A 16,591-nucleotide genomic window follows, 5' to 3' on the forward strand; every position below is an offset into this window, starting at 1 on the left:
AAACTGTAGTAGTAGTGGCATAAAATTCTGAGTAACAAACCTGCAAGAGTCATTTCCACAGTGAAGAAACTGTTTCTTTCTAATTTGTAGCCTTATCCACTGAATTTGACAATTAGAGATCAATGAAATTGTATCATATTATTTTGAAATCTGTCCTCTAAAAACTGTTCACTGATCTGTTCTAAAAAAAGAACTGTAAAACCTAGAGAATATGACTGACCTCAACTGAAGACCTGCTTATGGGCTGACCCCAGCCAACAGCGAAACACCCAGACTAACTTGGTACAGAGCCACTGCTAAAAATAAGGAACTCAAGAATTAAAGGATTTCTACTAGGTGTTGAGATGAAAACTCTAACTTTCTGTAATGTTACTTTGCTCTTTCTTTGAAGGTTCCAACAGTCATCACTACGACCGGGATAAAGGATTTCTCAGAGCCAGAATTAGCAGAATAATTGTTCTTAATGACAGAATCTATAGCTTCAGGTGGTCTTTTGGTACCTCAGGCCAAGTAATGACAGCCTACAACAGAGGATAGTCAAAGGATGGCATAAAGGTCGAGTAGCCAGAGGCAGCTGGTACCACTCTGCAGTTGTTAGGGTATCACTCATTGAGCAAGGTAGTCTTCCATGTTTTCAGTTTCCTGTCACCAAAAGGAATACTATTTGGCTCACAGGAGAGCTCTGAAGGTTAAGGGTTATATGGGAATGTGCACAAATAAAATAAGTTTCTGTGGCTAAATGCAGGTATTGTATATCAGAGGAAGAAAAATTTTCTTATCCAAGGGGTTATCTCCCTAGCTTCCCATTCAGCTCAGAAATGCTAATTTTGGTTTCTGTTCTGGAAGTCTAGCTTGCCAAGAAAATTTCTTCATATTTCTATTTTTGATGATCTGAAACCTTGAGTTCATTCACTACTCTTGACCAAGAAACTGAATTTAATATGAACTAAGTTTTATCAAACACCTTATTGGAAGAACATTCTCACCCCCACCCCTTTTTTTTATCTAATCACCTTGCAAGCTGGGGAGGTTCAGGGGGTTTTATTACTGTTGTAGGCTCCCTCCCACCCCCACACCAGGTGTGACATTACCTCATTCAACAGGAACAGCACTTAATAGAAAACTGTGACTTTGTAAGAGTGTTCTGAAGTGTTGTACTTCCAATTAAATTTTACTTAAGAAGTGAAGCTAACAATAGGCTAAGAGAAAAATCTAGACAAGGGTGACTTCCCTCTCTGTCTTTAAACACAAGCAATATTTTCTCTCTTTTAAAATTCAGGGAAATTGAAGAACTTAAACAGGTTCATGGAAATTTCCCCAACACCAAAAATTACAAATACTACTAAGTGTCAAGGAATTGCCTCTTAAATGCACCAAGAGGACATGCAGGTTGTGGTGTTGACTATCATCAAACTGCTGGAAACTCATTTGCTCCTTCCCAATGAAAGGCAAAAAATACCAGGTAGCTGATAGGGTTTCTGGGAGGGCAGGTTTTAAAAGACAACATAAAGCAAACAGGAATTCCACCGCTGGCAAAACCGTCTGTTTTAAATTGGACAAACTTTCTTTTTTCACGAAACCCTAATTTTCCTAAAGTGTATGACTGGATGCAGAAGGGAGTGGGACATGAAAGGGTCATGGGTTTAACATGAGACAGGACATCTGACATAAGATATCCTCATTTCTGCCTACTCAGAATTGAGCGTAGACCATTTTGTACTTACAACTAAGAGTCTTTTGTGATTAGGAAAATTCCCAGTGGTGGCTTGTTAATTACACCTACCAATAACAGGGAAGATGAGAAGTCTATAAATAGCAATCACGGAAGCTGCATAAGCAGAGCATTTATTTTCAGATTTGAATACATTAACTAATATCAAAATACGCCCTCTAAAGCTAGCACCTTCTATAGCTGATGATACACATATTTAGAGAACTTTTGGTATTTACAGGATTGCTTCCAAAGCAAAGCTTAAAAAAATGTCTTCTACCTCAAAAACAAAACAAAACAACCCAGCCAAATCAAAAGCAATCTACTGAAAGGAAGAAAAAAAACCCCAACCAAGTAACACAGAAAGGTGTGCAAAACCATATTTACATAAGATTCTCAGATGTTGCATACAGGGCTAAGAAATTTGCCAGTAACTGATTAATAGCAAGACCATTAGGATGGTTTAAAGCAACTTCTAAGGGAAAAACATCGATGGTAATGCAAACTTCAAAATAACAGATCACACCAGTATATTTTAATAAGCACGCTTCTTAGAGAGTACGGGTCATATCCAGTGAAAACGTTTTCTTTGTGTGTTTCTGAAGACAGGAAGGATCCTGCACTTCAGGAATGAAGAGTGCTAAATCACACACAGACAACAGTTAAAAAAACAGAGCAAAAAACCCCCCAAACCCTAATGCCCCTAAAAGCCCATTCCCTCAAAAGCCAAGACAATAGCAAATCCCCGCACATCACTGCTGTTTCCTCTAGTCAGTATTACGCCTTTCCTTCCTAGGCCTAATACTAACTACAGTGAGAAGGCTTATTTACTGAGCAAGTTCTACATGCAGTACTGAAAGCGTGAATTCAGTGGAAGTTCATATAACTTGCTGACTGTGTAGATCTCACTAGAGTGGAAGTTTGTTGGTGGTTTATAGCTTGCGAAGTTGAGAGTTTGTTTTTTTTTTTTTTTCTTTAACACCTATGCAGTCTGAATCTGGAAAAATCACAAAAATTCAGTATGTTTAGGAGTTTTGCTAATGTAAGTGATATATGAGGCTTTCCTAGGAATGAGCTCTCCTTTGGAGTATGGAGTAGAAGAGAAAAGAATAAATAGGGTAATAACATCAGAGCTGGTACATTCCTTAGAGGACTGTCCCTTATCCAAGTTAGGAATACATAGGAAAAAAAAAAAAAGAGTATTTTTGTCAATTTAGACTAAAACCTACATGCATTTAAGAAGCACAGTATCTTTAGAAAAACACTGCATTCCTAATAATTTTATTGTCATAAGCAAATTCGTAAGAGCAGCAGTGATCCAGACATCTATAGTTCTGAATGCGTCATTATTTGTCTCAATTAACTTTCACCTTGTTGGAGGAACCACTAAGACAACTTTAGGACACATGTTATTACAATCATTTATACCACGTGAGAATATCAACCTGCAAAGATAATCACCAACTCGCTGTTGCAGAAAATCTGGATTGCCAGTGATAAAAAACAGCCCCTAAAGCTCCATGAATAACTAAATACGGACTGTCAAAATTACATAATTCCAGTCCCTGGTTTGACATTTCCTCTGCTTGTTTTCTCTTTTCAGAGGTGCTGAAGACCTTGTCAGAGTTTGAGAAAGCAAGAAAGCCACGGTCAGAAACTGCTCCTCCTTTGAAGAAGGGAAGGATAACCGTACCTGCTGACTGAGTTCCCAAGTCTGTTCACAGCAAAGCTGTCAACGACTGTGCTCACACAACCCTGCAGGTAGTGCAGGGGCAGACATACAGATTGCTGTTTAAGCCACAACAAGAAACACGGTTAGAAATATGCTGCCTTACGCTGTTGTTGGACATAAAGTAACACCAGATTCCAAAGGTTAGCTGTACTTGGGAAATGTGGCTTTGTATTACCTGGATATTCAAAATGTTATCTTTAAAATTATAGGAAATACTATTTTTGCAAAAACATTACAGTGAATGTGAAAAGTGAATTTGGTAGAGGAAAAGCTCTTAGTCAGATTCTAAATGGTAAGAACGCTAACTTAGCATTTACTGTTATCTACCAGACTTACTGGTACACCCAGTCTTACTGCAAAACAAACACATTACACCCAGGTGCTGTAGTTAGGAGAGCACTTCAGGGGCAGTGCCGGCACCGGCATCAGTCTCTGCTCTCCTCCCCATTGCTGGTTTAGGACTTCCTGACAAACTGAACTGCGAGAAAAAGGGAGTTTGTTGTTTTCAGCTTGTGGAGGGTTTTGGGTTGTTTTTTTTTGGTTATTGTTTTGGTGTTTTGTTTGTATGTTTTGTGTGGGCTTTTTCTTTTTTTTTCTTTCTTAAATCCAATCAAGCTCCCCCCATAGCTGCACAATCAGTTGTACTAACCGAGCCACAGTGTGGATAAAGCCCATGCTGGCCAACAGAAGAGAAGAGCAGCACTACCTCAAAAAGAAACATTCAACAAAGCCACAGTACAAAGGTGTCTAAAGCCTTCTCTATTTCTGACTTACTAAACATGTAAAGCTTACAAGCATCCAAAACCACATTAAATCTTTTTATTTCCTTTCAGATGCTCAGACAATAACAGAGCTGTAAGCATTAATAAACAAATGAGCACAGAAAGCAGCTTGCCCAAGTCTAGATTCCTAATACCCAATAATGCCAAAAGTATCTTTTGAGGTAAACTAGGCACTTACGCAATGTAAATAACCACAAACATACTGTTCTTACAGCCATCTGAGAGAAGAGAGATTAAAGCTAACCTGACAGAAATTGAGAAGCTTGGTCAAAACACGTAGAAAGAACTTCAGTAGTTCTGAAGGCACATCTATGCTTTTTGGTTTCTTGTCTACGTTTAGGCACACATGCGTGCTACACTGAAAGGCCCATAAGCTGAGAGAATCTAGAGAACAAGCAAACCAGAACTGCCAACATTTCTTAGAAGATGTCAACACTGCAAACACAAACAGTTCACAAACATGCTGCTGCCAAAGAAATCTTTTCATGTTGGAGGTGGAGAATTTAATGCAACTATGATGCCAGTACTCTGTTAATAAAGCAAATCTTCCTTGCCTTTGATACTAGAGATCCCGTTTTGAAAATATTTACAGTTGTTACAAAACGAAGCAATAGTTTAACATTAAAATCCAGGGATGGCTTTTTTAATAGCAAGAATCTACAACCCTTCTTAGTATCATTTAAGAAGTTAAATATTTTTAAATAGCCAAGTTGGCAATAACAAGCTAGTTGAACATTCTCCTTAGTCTGGCAGACTGCTAAAGTTTGTTTCTACGGTTGTACTTCTTCCTCCACTGTTGCTGAATATCCTACTGCTGCCACAACTAAGCTAAGAGAATCACTATGCCTATTTTAAACCTTCTGGGAAAGAAGCAAAAAACCCAATATCCTTAAAATACTACCAAAACTACTGCCAAAACAACTTGTCAGAGTTCACTCAACCATGCAGCAAGGCAAGAAGGGGACTGAAATGAAGAAAATTCAAAGAACTGTCTGGGAAGCCTAAGCTGCGTCTTCCCCATGTTAACACAACTGCTTAATGAAAAGAACGAACTAGGTGTAAATTGCATCTTCTGGTAATTACAGGAAAGAGTCTCTGGGTCAGGAAAATAAGCCAAGAAATAGCACATTTCTCACAGCTTCCCTGTATCTCATGGAAATGGGGAGATAGTTATTCGCATTATTTGGGCAAGGGCCCTACAGTTTCCCCTCACAGTGGAGATGACTTCTCCCCACTGCATGGTATGTTAATCTTCTCAGGTTCATTCAAGATCAAACCAAAAAACCACCACCACAGATATGAAGGTCAAAGCTTACTTGCAATTACACCAAATTACCTGGAGTAACTTCCAAACAGTGAAAGTTAATTTATACCCATGTCACTAACAAAAGAATTTACTAGGAAGTGATCTCAGTGCCCAGTTCTACTTGGTGGGGGAGCAAAATAAAGAGAGGAAACTCTGTAGACATCTGTTTTCATAAAATCGGGTAACTGACCTAAAGAGCTCTACCATTACTTTCTATCATCTATCAGTTTCTTTATGTCACCATCTCCTCATAAAGAGCTAGGAAATGATACATGAAACATTATTATTGCTACTGAATGTTTTGGCTTGTCTGAAAACTATCACTTGAATCAGAGCTGATTACAAAACTGTAAAAAGTGTATAAAAGGTAGCTAAACAGTCCAAGCAGAAATGTTTGGTTTGTTTTAATAAAGGAGGAAAAATAGCGTTTAACGCTATTTCAGAAATTGGATTTTTCTGTATGAGAAGCATCAGCCTTGAGGAACAAAGCAGTTAGCACAGTGAAGAGAATCATAAGGCACACCCCAAGCAGTTGTAATGCAGTAGCTGGACATGTCTTGGCTAGTAAAAACAATCCCGAGTCTTCATGCTATAGCAGATTTCGTAGCTCCTCGTTATTCCCTCTCTTGGCAGTGGGCAGCCTGCTGGTTTTCTGCCCTGCTCCTTCCTTCCTCACAAGAAAGATGGAAATATTTTAGTTAAATAAATGGACCAAAACACTCTATGAGGATTTTCTCGTATCTGACCCCTTTGCACCTCTGCATCTCTCAAAGAGCAGGGAAGAGAGTTTGTGGCTGCCAGCAGAGCCAAATATACCCCTCTTTGAGACAAGACACATGAAAAACCTGCCGGCACTCTCAGAACTATTTGCCAGAGCTGAGTATTGCTTTCACGTTTATGCAACTGCAGTCAGGAATGAGCCATTGAAATGACTATGTCCTTGAAATTGAGGAACAGTCCCTGTCAATGTTTTCTAGTGTCCCTGCCCTAAAATTCTCTTTTCACACCCTCACCCCAGTTATACATAACAGAAGCACTTCAGCTTCAATTTCTGCAACTCTGCTGACTGCAAATGGGAAACACTATCAATCACAATTACTTTAAAAGGGGTACCCTTTAAACTGGCAATGCAAAAATACTGTGGAAAGACGTCCAGCTTTTTCATTTACAGGTCCACCAAACCCCAATTCAGTAGATAGATGTGAATTGTTAAACAGGAGGAAAAAGTCTTGTTTCCCCCTTCTCTTTTCCTTAACTCTTATTCCAGGGGTTCCTATACAGCCTTCCCAACTCCCTATTCAAACTGTCCTCTGTGTGCCTGCAAAGGCAGCTGGTCACATTTTTCACCCTCAAAATTTGTTCACTTGAGATTCGGGAATTAAAATTCTGGCATCCAGAGTCATATCAGATGATCGTCTGGGAGCTGCTCACTCAGTCAAATTCCTCCATTCACAGGGTCATTTTCTAATAACCAACTGTATCCTGAGCACGCACCCCGGCATTGTTAGAGCAAACCAGTTACCGATTCCTGGCACGTAGCAGCGGCAGGGAGATGTGTGCCCAGAATGTTTAAGGGCAGGCGGAGCTGGCGGCAGAGGATGAGGTAATGGCTCTTTCACGGTTCCAGGGACACTCGCACACAGTTACTGCTGGTCACAGTGCAGCCTTTCAAAACCTAGATTAGCTTTCAACATTTGGTAAAGTTTATACTCCCTTTTAATGGCAATAAAGGGAATCCTTGTGCCCATATTTGAAACCGGCGCTTAAATATACTATTGGTTGAATTCTCACGGTTATACATTTGAGCTGTTTTTTATGGGCAGGACATAATGTATGCTAAACAAAGCACCCCTTTTTGGCAAAAAAGGAGGAGAAATGGGTCCTCAGGGAGAAAAGATAAAACACACACAAAGCAAAGCAAAACACAGAGCTTTTTTTTTTTCCTTTGGGTGTTCTCACTTAGGGCTAAATGTTTTTAGAAATAATGAGAGTCATACTAAGAACATTCTTCTCTTCTTACTAACTCCTCAGCATGTTAAAGGACAAGCTACATGGAGTGCTTTGATTTTAATTTTTGTTGGAACTGTCTGTGGCTGAATAATCTGCAGTCCAGATGTTGTAACAACAGTAAAGTCCCTTTCAGCATATACACAAGGATGGCAAATGGCTCGGTTGCAAAATCCTTAACAAGCCTCTTGTCTCCCCTTTCCTTTTTCTACTGAATCGTTCAAAAAAAATCACAGACAATATATCATTTGCAAAAATACTAGAAATAAAAGAACTAGTTCAAAGGTAAAGAGAACCAACTTATTTTGCTTTACACCTTCTCCCTCCTACCAAATCTGCTCTTACAAAGTCTAAGACCGTTAGAAATGCTTCCAATAAGCTTTCAACTTAAAATTCTAAGGGGGACAGTCCAAAAATACATTTCAGACCAGACATTAGAATGCTGAATGGATGCCATGAGACCTGACTAAAAGCAATACAGAAAGTATGTTCATCATCTTCAGTGAAATTAATTAGGCGTGTGATTGGTGTAGATGGAGGAACATCAGATTAGTACACTTATTACAGTATTTAAACTAATGGCTACTCGCAAGACTTCTTTAAAAAAATTCTTAGCATCTGGCAACTTCTAAGCGTTTCAAATAGAGAAAAGGTTTGCAGTACTTTCTGAATGTAACAGTACTTAGGAATTCAAATTACCTTCAACCTCTGTCTACATGTAAATGATAGAAACCATATACCTCTGTTGAATAGTTAAAGCTGCTTTCATGGAAAATGAAAAATGCGCCTTCTCAAATATTAGTATTGTGTTTCAGATTCCCAACAAGAATTTCTCTAGAAACTGTAATTCGCAATTTTGTATTTGGTACAATCCCACCAGCACTCAGGAAATTCCTCTCATATCTGCTTAGTAAAATAAAGACATACTTAAATTAATATTCCAAGGAATCTAGACACATTTTAAAAAGTCTGTTCCTGGAATTAGTATCCAAATCATATTGATAGCAATTTTAAAATTTCAAATAAAATCATCCCCATCATGCAATAAATGAAGCCAGTAGGGCTTTCAAGGCTTACACGTCAAAAGATGACATAACACTGCATAATGCAAACAGATACTCATGCCTTTTTAGCTCTGTCAATAAATCCTTTGAGAGAACTTTGGAAGAGTGGTAACCTTGATAATAGCCCGCTCTGAAGGAAGCTACAGAAGACTCTTCAAAAACAGTATGCTGTAATGGACTGAGGACACACAGGGAACAGTTTTCCATCTGTCATTACCCTTTCCAGAAAGCAAGAGGACAAAAGAGGGGGTGGGGGATAAAAGGCATCTGAGAAAACTTATTGTAAAAATATTTATAGCCTAGCCTCTGTTCTAGTAATGTAAAGTGGTGTCACATTCATTTACCTTCAAGATGTACATGCAAGACTAGGCCCCAAAACCTTCAACAAAACACTACACAAAAAAAGCCCTCAACAAAACTATGCCATGGCGTAAAAAGCAGAGCCACATGGTGCAAATGGCCCACAAGCTATACTTCACAGTCTGTCTTCACCAGTACTGTCAGAAATTGGCATCAGCCCCAGCACAACTGGCTCCCCTGGCAAGAAATCACAATGCCACAGGAACACTGCCAGATGAGAGGACATTAAAAAGTGTCTTCCAATATCTGATATCCCAAAAGAGATACTAAATATGACTCTAGTCTCTGCCTGATTAACAAACGAATCTGGGAAATGCAAACTTCTATTTCCCATATTTTATAACACTAGGCACAATCGCATCAAATTTTACAAACCACTCTAATGTTGCCCAAGTTTTGTTGAAAATACTTTATTAATACAGAAAGCATTTGTAGCCCCTGAAATTTCAGAGAATGCTGAAAATCACTACACCCTACTCCACTCAACATGGCCCAGTTGAGTGTGTCACTGCAGTTTGAGGAGCCTGTAATTGAGGGCAGTGTTATCAACAAACACAGGGCAGTGTTATCAACAAACATACCTGGTAGCCACAAATCCTTAGCAAGGAGCCAGAGTTACTTGCCACCACCATGATGGCACAAGAGAAGGGAATATGGCAATATAGTTCTTCCTATACACATAGAGCTCTGCACGGAATTAAGAGTCTGCTACTACCGACTGCAAAGTTGACCCTAGGGCAGGACATGTTTCCTCAGACTACCCAGGTTAAAAACCACCCAGTCCTATTTAATCTGTTCGAACCATCAGTGCACCGGTAGCAGAATGGAACCTGAAAATCCTACCAGATTGGGCTGCAGTAACTGGTAAACCTGGTATTTCCAGCCTACAGTCAAAACAAACATGAGAATAAAATCACAGCCCTTTCTACTTCCCCCCCCCACTTTTTTTTATTTTAAAGCAGCAGTCAAAAGCCCTCTTGAAGCCTTGTTTATAAGCAAACCAGTCTCAAAGGCTGGATTTGCATTGGCAGGGTTTGGAGCCTTCAAAATAAACCTTTCTAGGTAGTGTTTTCCTTCTGCCTATAAGGCAGGAATGGTTTCTAGTATAATTTCTCCCAGACTACATCCCTTTCAAACAACACTGAAGAAAATGCCTAATTCAACACAGCTGGCCTCACCAAGCTTCCCTGGGAGCCCCTGCACTCCAGGCATGCACCTGCAGTCCTTCCTTTAGGAAGGCAGTGAATGGTAACACACAATCCGACAGCCTATTGACAGGGTGAAATCACTACTGCCATTCAAAACCAGGAGCATGTAGAGAAGCTGTTACTTAATTGCAATTTCTTTGGCAGAAATCATTCTATTTAGGCGATACTGTATGTTCTAGTATAGTGGATACCACAAAATATCTTTTTTAAAAGTACACTACTTTAATCAACACTAAGGTTCCAAATTGAGTGCCAAGTTAAATAGTTTGAAACAAATTCTATGATCTAGTGATAAAACTTCTGGAAAAATGGTTTTCAATTACCTACACTTTTTTATCTACTGTCCTGTGTTCTCCATTCTCCAAGGACCTTTGTGCTAACTAATGCTTTGCATGTTATGGTGATTAAGTGAACCAGACCACAAGTTGTGCTCAACTTTTACTCCACCCATAACCGGCTATTCTAATAAAGGGCCTCTGGGAAGAAAACTGCACTTTGGCTTCTGAAAATTATTATTGTAATAGGAAAGACAGAAAAATTATAAAGCATCTGTTGAAATTTCAACTGTGAGGATAGTGACTTTCCATGCTTTTTAAAACTTCATTCTTTCAACACCTCTAGTGAACAAAGCAGAAGTGTTTACGACAATTCATGCACTTCTTTAAGGTTCTAAACTCTCTGCATTTCAGCCAAGCTTCACGTACCAGAAAGAAATAACATGAGTATTTCTTCATTAGGTTTGTAATCTTAATTTGCAAGGAAAATTTCAGATGCAATGAAAATAACATGAACTTCTTGTAAAAGACATCCCTAAAATTTCCTCTGGTTGATGCAGACATTTGGAAAAAACGTGACTTCTTGTAATAGGTAAGTTCAAAGCCCCTTTTTTCAGTTCTGCACACAGTCCTTCCGCACGGGTGGAGCACACATCCTCTCAGGAGCTCGCTGCCAAGACTTGTACTACTCCCTCATTTTATGATCATAAATGTGTCATGAATGATCAACGTGGTCAAAAGACAGCTAAATGATTCTGCTGCATTGACTTGAACACCGGACAGTAGGCTAAAAAACGTATCCCATCACATCGCAGTGTGCATCTGGTCACGCGATAGGAAGCACAAGAATTTGCAATGTGGTACTGAATGATTTTTGTCATGTCATGAGAGAGAAACAGTGAAGACGGGACTGATTAACAGGAAGTCCATCTGACCTGCAGACCCCTTTCCTGGCCCATGCCTAACCAGGCTGCGCAATCCTCCTTTATGCTGTTCTGCATGTGAAAGAGCAGCTTTCGCCAAGGAAGCTGGTATCTAGGACATGGCTTGCTTTTCAGAAAACATTTGGACACACAAGATGCTATGACATACTTCATGTGCTGAGAACAATGAGGATAATTGCACAGAAGTTAATTGAAACTAATGCACCTGTACATGTACGGCACATAGCTAAAAGGAAAAACAATTCTTCATCTTGAAAAAATCATCACCTGTAAATCCTGGAAAGTGCCTGAACATAATCTCTATTCCTTCACTTACCTCACAAAATGCAATTGGCAATCCCACTGATAGACTCTTAAGAGTCTCCTTCTGAACTTTTTGAAGAATAAAGCTTTGGAAGTTTCCCAGCTCCCTTTTCAAAAGTTTACAGATTCATGCACCATCACATTCTGTGATGGTTCAATATCTGACATTGCACAGAGAGGAAATAAGGCTATTAATGAAATGTCACAATCTGTGTACTTGAAGAGCCATAATCAAAACCAAGATACATGGGATACTCGAGGACTGTCTGAGCTATCAACAGAATCAGAGTGACTCGGCAGAAGGTAATGAGAATCTGCAGTTCTGTATCAATACCGGAGATAAAATGCGGTGGGAGGGTAAAATAATCACATACAGCAAAAGATCACGTATGGAGGTGCTGCCTGGAGTTCTGTGCAGTGCTATCTTTTAGAACTCCCTGCTAAGAAACTGCAAGTCATCTTATAACCAGCCAATATATCAAAAAGGTTTGTCTCTGTTCAAGTCCATACAGTAAGATCACTTAGATGTGTTCCAAATAACAGTCTCTATTCTTCTCTATTCCTGATACGTTTTCCCCACTTTGAGCCCTTTCAGCCCCCTTACTGATACAGCACGTAACTAGAAGCATCTGACAACTTCCAATGCTCTCATTCATTGCTTGAGCACTTTTTCCGATCACCTTCTTTCCTTACACCCTTCTGCAATCGACTCAAAAGACTGTATTATCAAGCATGAAGTCCACTGATTATTGACTGCTTAAGGCTTAATTACTGTGCAAAAAACCGAGCAAACACTAAGTCTTTTAAATGTCAGCCAAAGAGTACCAGCACCTTCCTCCCTCCCCCAAGAATGTTTAATGTTTTCAAATCTTCTAAAAAAGGCCAATTGATGTATGTCCCTATTCAGCCTACTTCATGAGCACGGAAAGCCGCAGAGATCCTATGACTGACTGACATCCAATTGGTTAAAAGATTCTATAAAGGCCTATTAACTTTCTACAAAGATAACAAAAACAAACCTGAAAGTTTTTACAGCCAAACCTGGCCGATCCATCCTTAGTATGGTAATGCACAGCCTCACGTGGTGGGATCAAAAAGCTTTAATTATCTGCAATGTTACGACATATTATTATATGATGAACCACTGACCTCTTAATCCAAACAAAACAAATCACAGCACTGCTAACTGAAAAGGAGGGCTGAACTCAGCCAAGCGGTAGGAGACTGTGAAGCATGGTCCACAGCAGCACGCTGAAATATCTATTAGCTCTTCAGAAACTAGCAAATTTTCATACAGAAATCCTGAAATACTCTGTAGAAAATTTCAAACACTTATACAAACACTCTTAGCTGCCAACAGTATTTCAAAGAAAAATAGGAAAAAATTCTGGCACTTAACATCTTTCATCCAAGTATTCTGAAGAGCTTTATAAGCACTAGTACCAGAAAAGGTTTAAGTAAATTATCTAGGGCAGGGAAATCGGCACACTAGGCATCAACTAAGCAGTGAAGAACTAGGACTTCTAACGCCAACCACCTAGCTGTTCTTACCTTCACGTTATGATAGTTCTAATGAGATCTGTGTAACTCCAGTAATGTGAACACAGAGTTTAGAGTAGTGTATTATTTGTTACCCTCTATCGTAATATTCATGGTATTCTGCAGCCACATGGAAGTGTCCAAAGAAGAAAGTATTTCAATAAAACAAAGAAACTTGAGTAGGTTATTTTATAGAAATTTTAAACAACTCCATACACAGGAAAATTAAGACTTATAGGCAGAAATGAGAATTTTATGATATTTTCATTATAAATACATAAATAAATAATAAATATAAATAGTTTAGCATAAAAATATTCAGCACATTGTTTTTCAGTATCAAAGTTTTGATGAAATCTACTGAACAAATTTCAGGCCCTGCCTCTGTTAAAAGGAAACTCATCTTACACTGCTTGTTATTTCTAATTCCCATATGACAAATTTTTTACAATACCTACATGATTAGGGCAGGAAGACACATGAATTTCTTACAACACCAAAAATGGAGCAGGATTAATATGGATGCCACCATATTTTTCACAAGGATTCCGATCCATTCTCTTCAATAGTTTACTACCATCTATATAAACACATAATTATACATAATTTTTTTTTCCCCTGAAGCTGTTTAACTATGAAGATGTCAACTTGTAAGTACTTTAACATGAACAGTAACCACGAGCAGCTTATTTTTTCACTGGAAAGTCAGTATCAGACACCAGCCTTACTTATCTGATACAGGAAAAGTATTCTTGGTTCAGTGGCTACGTTTCTACCAAACACAGAGAGAAAAGGAGGAAACACTACTTACTTGTTAAAAAGATTCAGTCCAATCCTGTAATGGCGTTTCCTGATAACATCGTTACTGAAGGCAGGGGAATCCCAGCTGTTGCGAGTTTCTTTGTGGTATGTTTGCTTGCTCAAGGTTTGCTCCCTTAGGCTGTCTCTGGAAGAAGATTCTGAGCTGCAGTTTATTGTATCATTAGAGTTGGAAGTGCTGTTGATGCTGTCATTGTCCCCATCAGAATAGTCGGACTCCGACTTGCTTTGCCTGTTTGCGGTGCCATTGATAGCTAAATGACTATCTATGGGCCTAGCCCTGTGTCTAGCCTCCTGTTCCTCTCGGGATATAACCTTGGCAGGAATATTGTGAGGGATGTGTTTTGGGCTTCCTTGTTGACTAGTGATCGCTCGGTCATATGCATTTTGTCTCTTTAATGAACCTCTCTCTGAGCGATCACTCAGGTCCACTGAACTGTCACTGGGTGGCTCTATAGTTAGCAATGGCAGATGATCCATTCTCATCCTCTGTTCCTGACATTCCAGTGACGGGGTACTCCTGCAGCTCGTGTCAGTGTCTAGTTTATCATCTTTGTGGGTCATGGACCAGTACTCTTGAGAAGAGTTCACGGAGCGGAGCCTCAAATCAGATTCTGTGCTGGACGGTCTGTCTACTGACTGGGAAAGGGGAAGGGGTGGAGATAACTCCTCCTCATCAATATATAATGTAACATCACTGTATGACGCTGTCATCTCATCAAGCTTCCTGTGATCCACGTTGTGAATTGCTGGTTTAGTTGGAGCACAACTATCCCTTTCCATTTCACGACTTCTGACTTGATCCGGAGTCTGGACTTCATCCGAATGTAGACTACGGCAATTCAATGCATCATCAATGGATTCTGCAAGGGATTTCACTTGCCTGGAAAAAGCATCCTCCAGTTCTGTTATAGCATCAGAAAAATCAGTAGATGCTGCTGGAGACTTCATTGTAGTGGACTCTCCTAGTTCACCGCATTCAGGCTGTACCAGAGATCCCAGCTTTGACCCATCATTTGTAACAGAAACTTGTTTTCCTTCAAAGTAAGAGCTGTGGACTTTCTCAGGTCCTTCAAAAGAAAACTGCATTCTCATATTGGACAGTACAATGCGTCTTGACATACGATTTTCAGACATAGAACTTCTAAGGCGCTCAAAATTTTTGTTCATCTGATACTGGCGAAAAGCTGTTTGTATAGTACGAGCAGCATGTCTAGTTATGAGACGGCCTCCATATTTCCGTTCTAGCATCTCCACCTGTGAAAGGGTGAACACAACTTGTAACTTGATGCAGGTTAGAACAAGGTTAAAGTATAACAAAAAAAAAAAAAATTAACTTTAATTTCCAGAAATTTTTCAAAGAGCATACTGTTTTTGAAAGTAAAAACTCAAAACTCCAGACTAACAACTGCACAAATAGTGAACCGAATGGTCATTTGCAAATTCCACTATGAAAAGACAGACAAAAAGATAACTATATGAATATCGTCATGCAAAATTAAGGTGTTGGCAATTTGTGTGTACATTTAAATTTTGGCTTTCCCATACTAGCACTGGTGTGCCCATGTCAAAGCAGAAAAGACAGCACTCTAATGCAGCGTAATGCAGTCATTCTTTCTCAGTGGGGACAACTGCAGAGAAGCGAAATCCAAGTACACTGCAAATTGCCATATTTGGGGAATAAATTCTAAAAGTGGCCATCACCTTTCTAGGCATGCACTGCATTCTAGATGAATAAAAACCAGGTAGCAACCTTCCACCCAGGCCTGATAATCAAAGCAAAACTCCCAGAGCATACGCTTCCAGAGATTTCTCTCAGATAGAATATCCACACACACAGCCTTCCTCAAACCAAGAACTATTTCAGACTTTCTAAATACAAATTCAAATCTATTTTGATTTCTGTAATTATACTCAACATTGCCAGTGTTTCCAACTAACAGAATATATATGCAAAATAAATACCTTATGAATGCTATCAATTTAACCGCATGAAAATGACATATCAATACTTTTAGAATATTCATTAGATATTTTCAAACCTTTCCTTCCAAAACATGAAAAGCAATGACTAGTTTTACTTCAATTCTCCCCCCCGCCCCGATATTTAATTTCTGTTCTGATTAGTCTTTGCTGGATCCATATTATTCACAAACACAAAACATCCATCACAAATCAGTATGTTTAGTACTACAGTTAAAACCAGCATTTTTCTGGCAGCACTTTTGTTTTAAGTCTATGCAATTTTCATAGCACTCCAATGATTCAAAAGTCATTTCTCCTCGCTTGCAAATCCAGGTACCCTTTTTCATTAGGTACTATGTTTTAATTAGTTAGGTCACATGCACATCCACATACAACCTCTCCCCCTCATGCTTGGAGATCTCTCCAAGTAATTATTAAGTTCAGATACTGATGCGCAGAGGAGCTACATCCTCCTTCCACGGAAGGGACCAAATGGTACTAAAAAATATTTTCTAGTCCATTACGTCTACCATTTGGGAGTAGTTGATGTATTTCAGTGCTATTGCCAGGTTCAGC

The 16,591-nt window shown here is 39.2% G+C and overlaps 1 protein-coding gene across 1 annotated transcript in view; it reads right to left on the reverse strand.

Moving 5' to 3' along the window:
* IQSEC1 (IQ motif and Sec7 domain 1) overlaps window positions 1–16,591 on the reverse strand; it is a 51,800-nt gene that overhangs the window by 31,564 nt on the left and 3,645 nt on the right. Inside the window, exon 3 of the mRNA XM_010282314.1 lies at window positions 14,043–15,307. Within this exon, the coding sequence (XP_010280616.1) occupies window positions 14,043–15,307 (1,265 nt within the window). The remainder of the gene's footprint in view (window positions 1–14,042; window positions 15,308–16,591) is intronic.

Source organism: Phaethon lepturus, unplaced genomic scaffold (assembly GCF_000687285.1).
Source record: "Phaethon lepturus isolate BGI_N335 unplaced genomic scaffold, ASM68728v1 scaffold7922, whole genome shotgun sequence".
Classification (NCBI taxonomy): Eukaryota; Metazoa; Chordata; class Aves; order Phaethontiformes; family Phaethontidae; genus Phaethon; species Phaethon lepturus.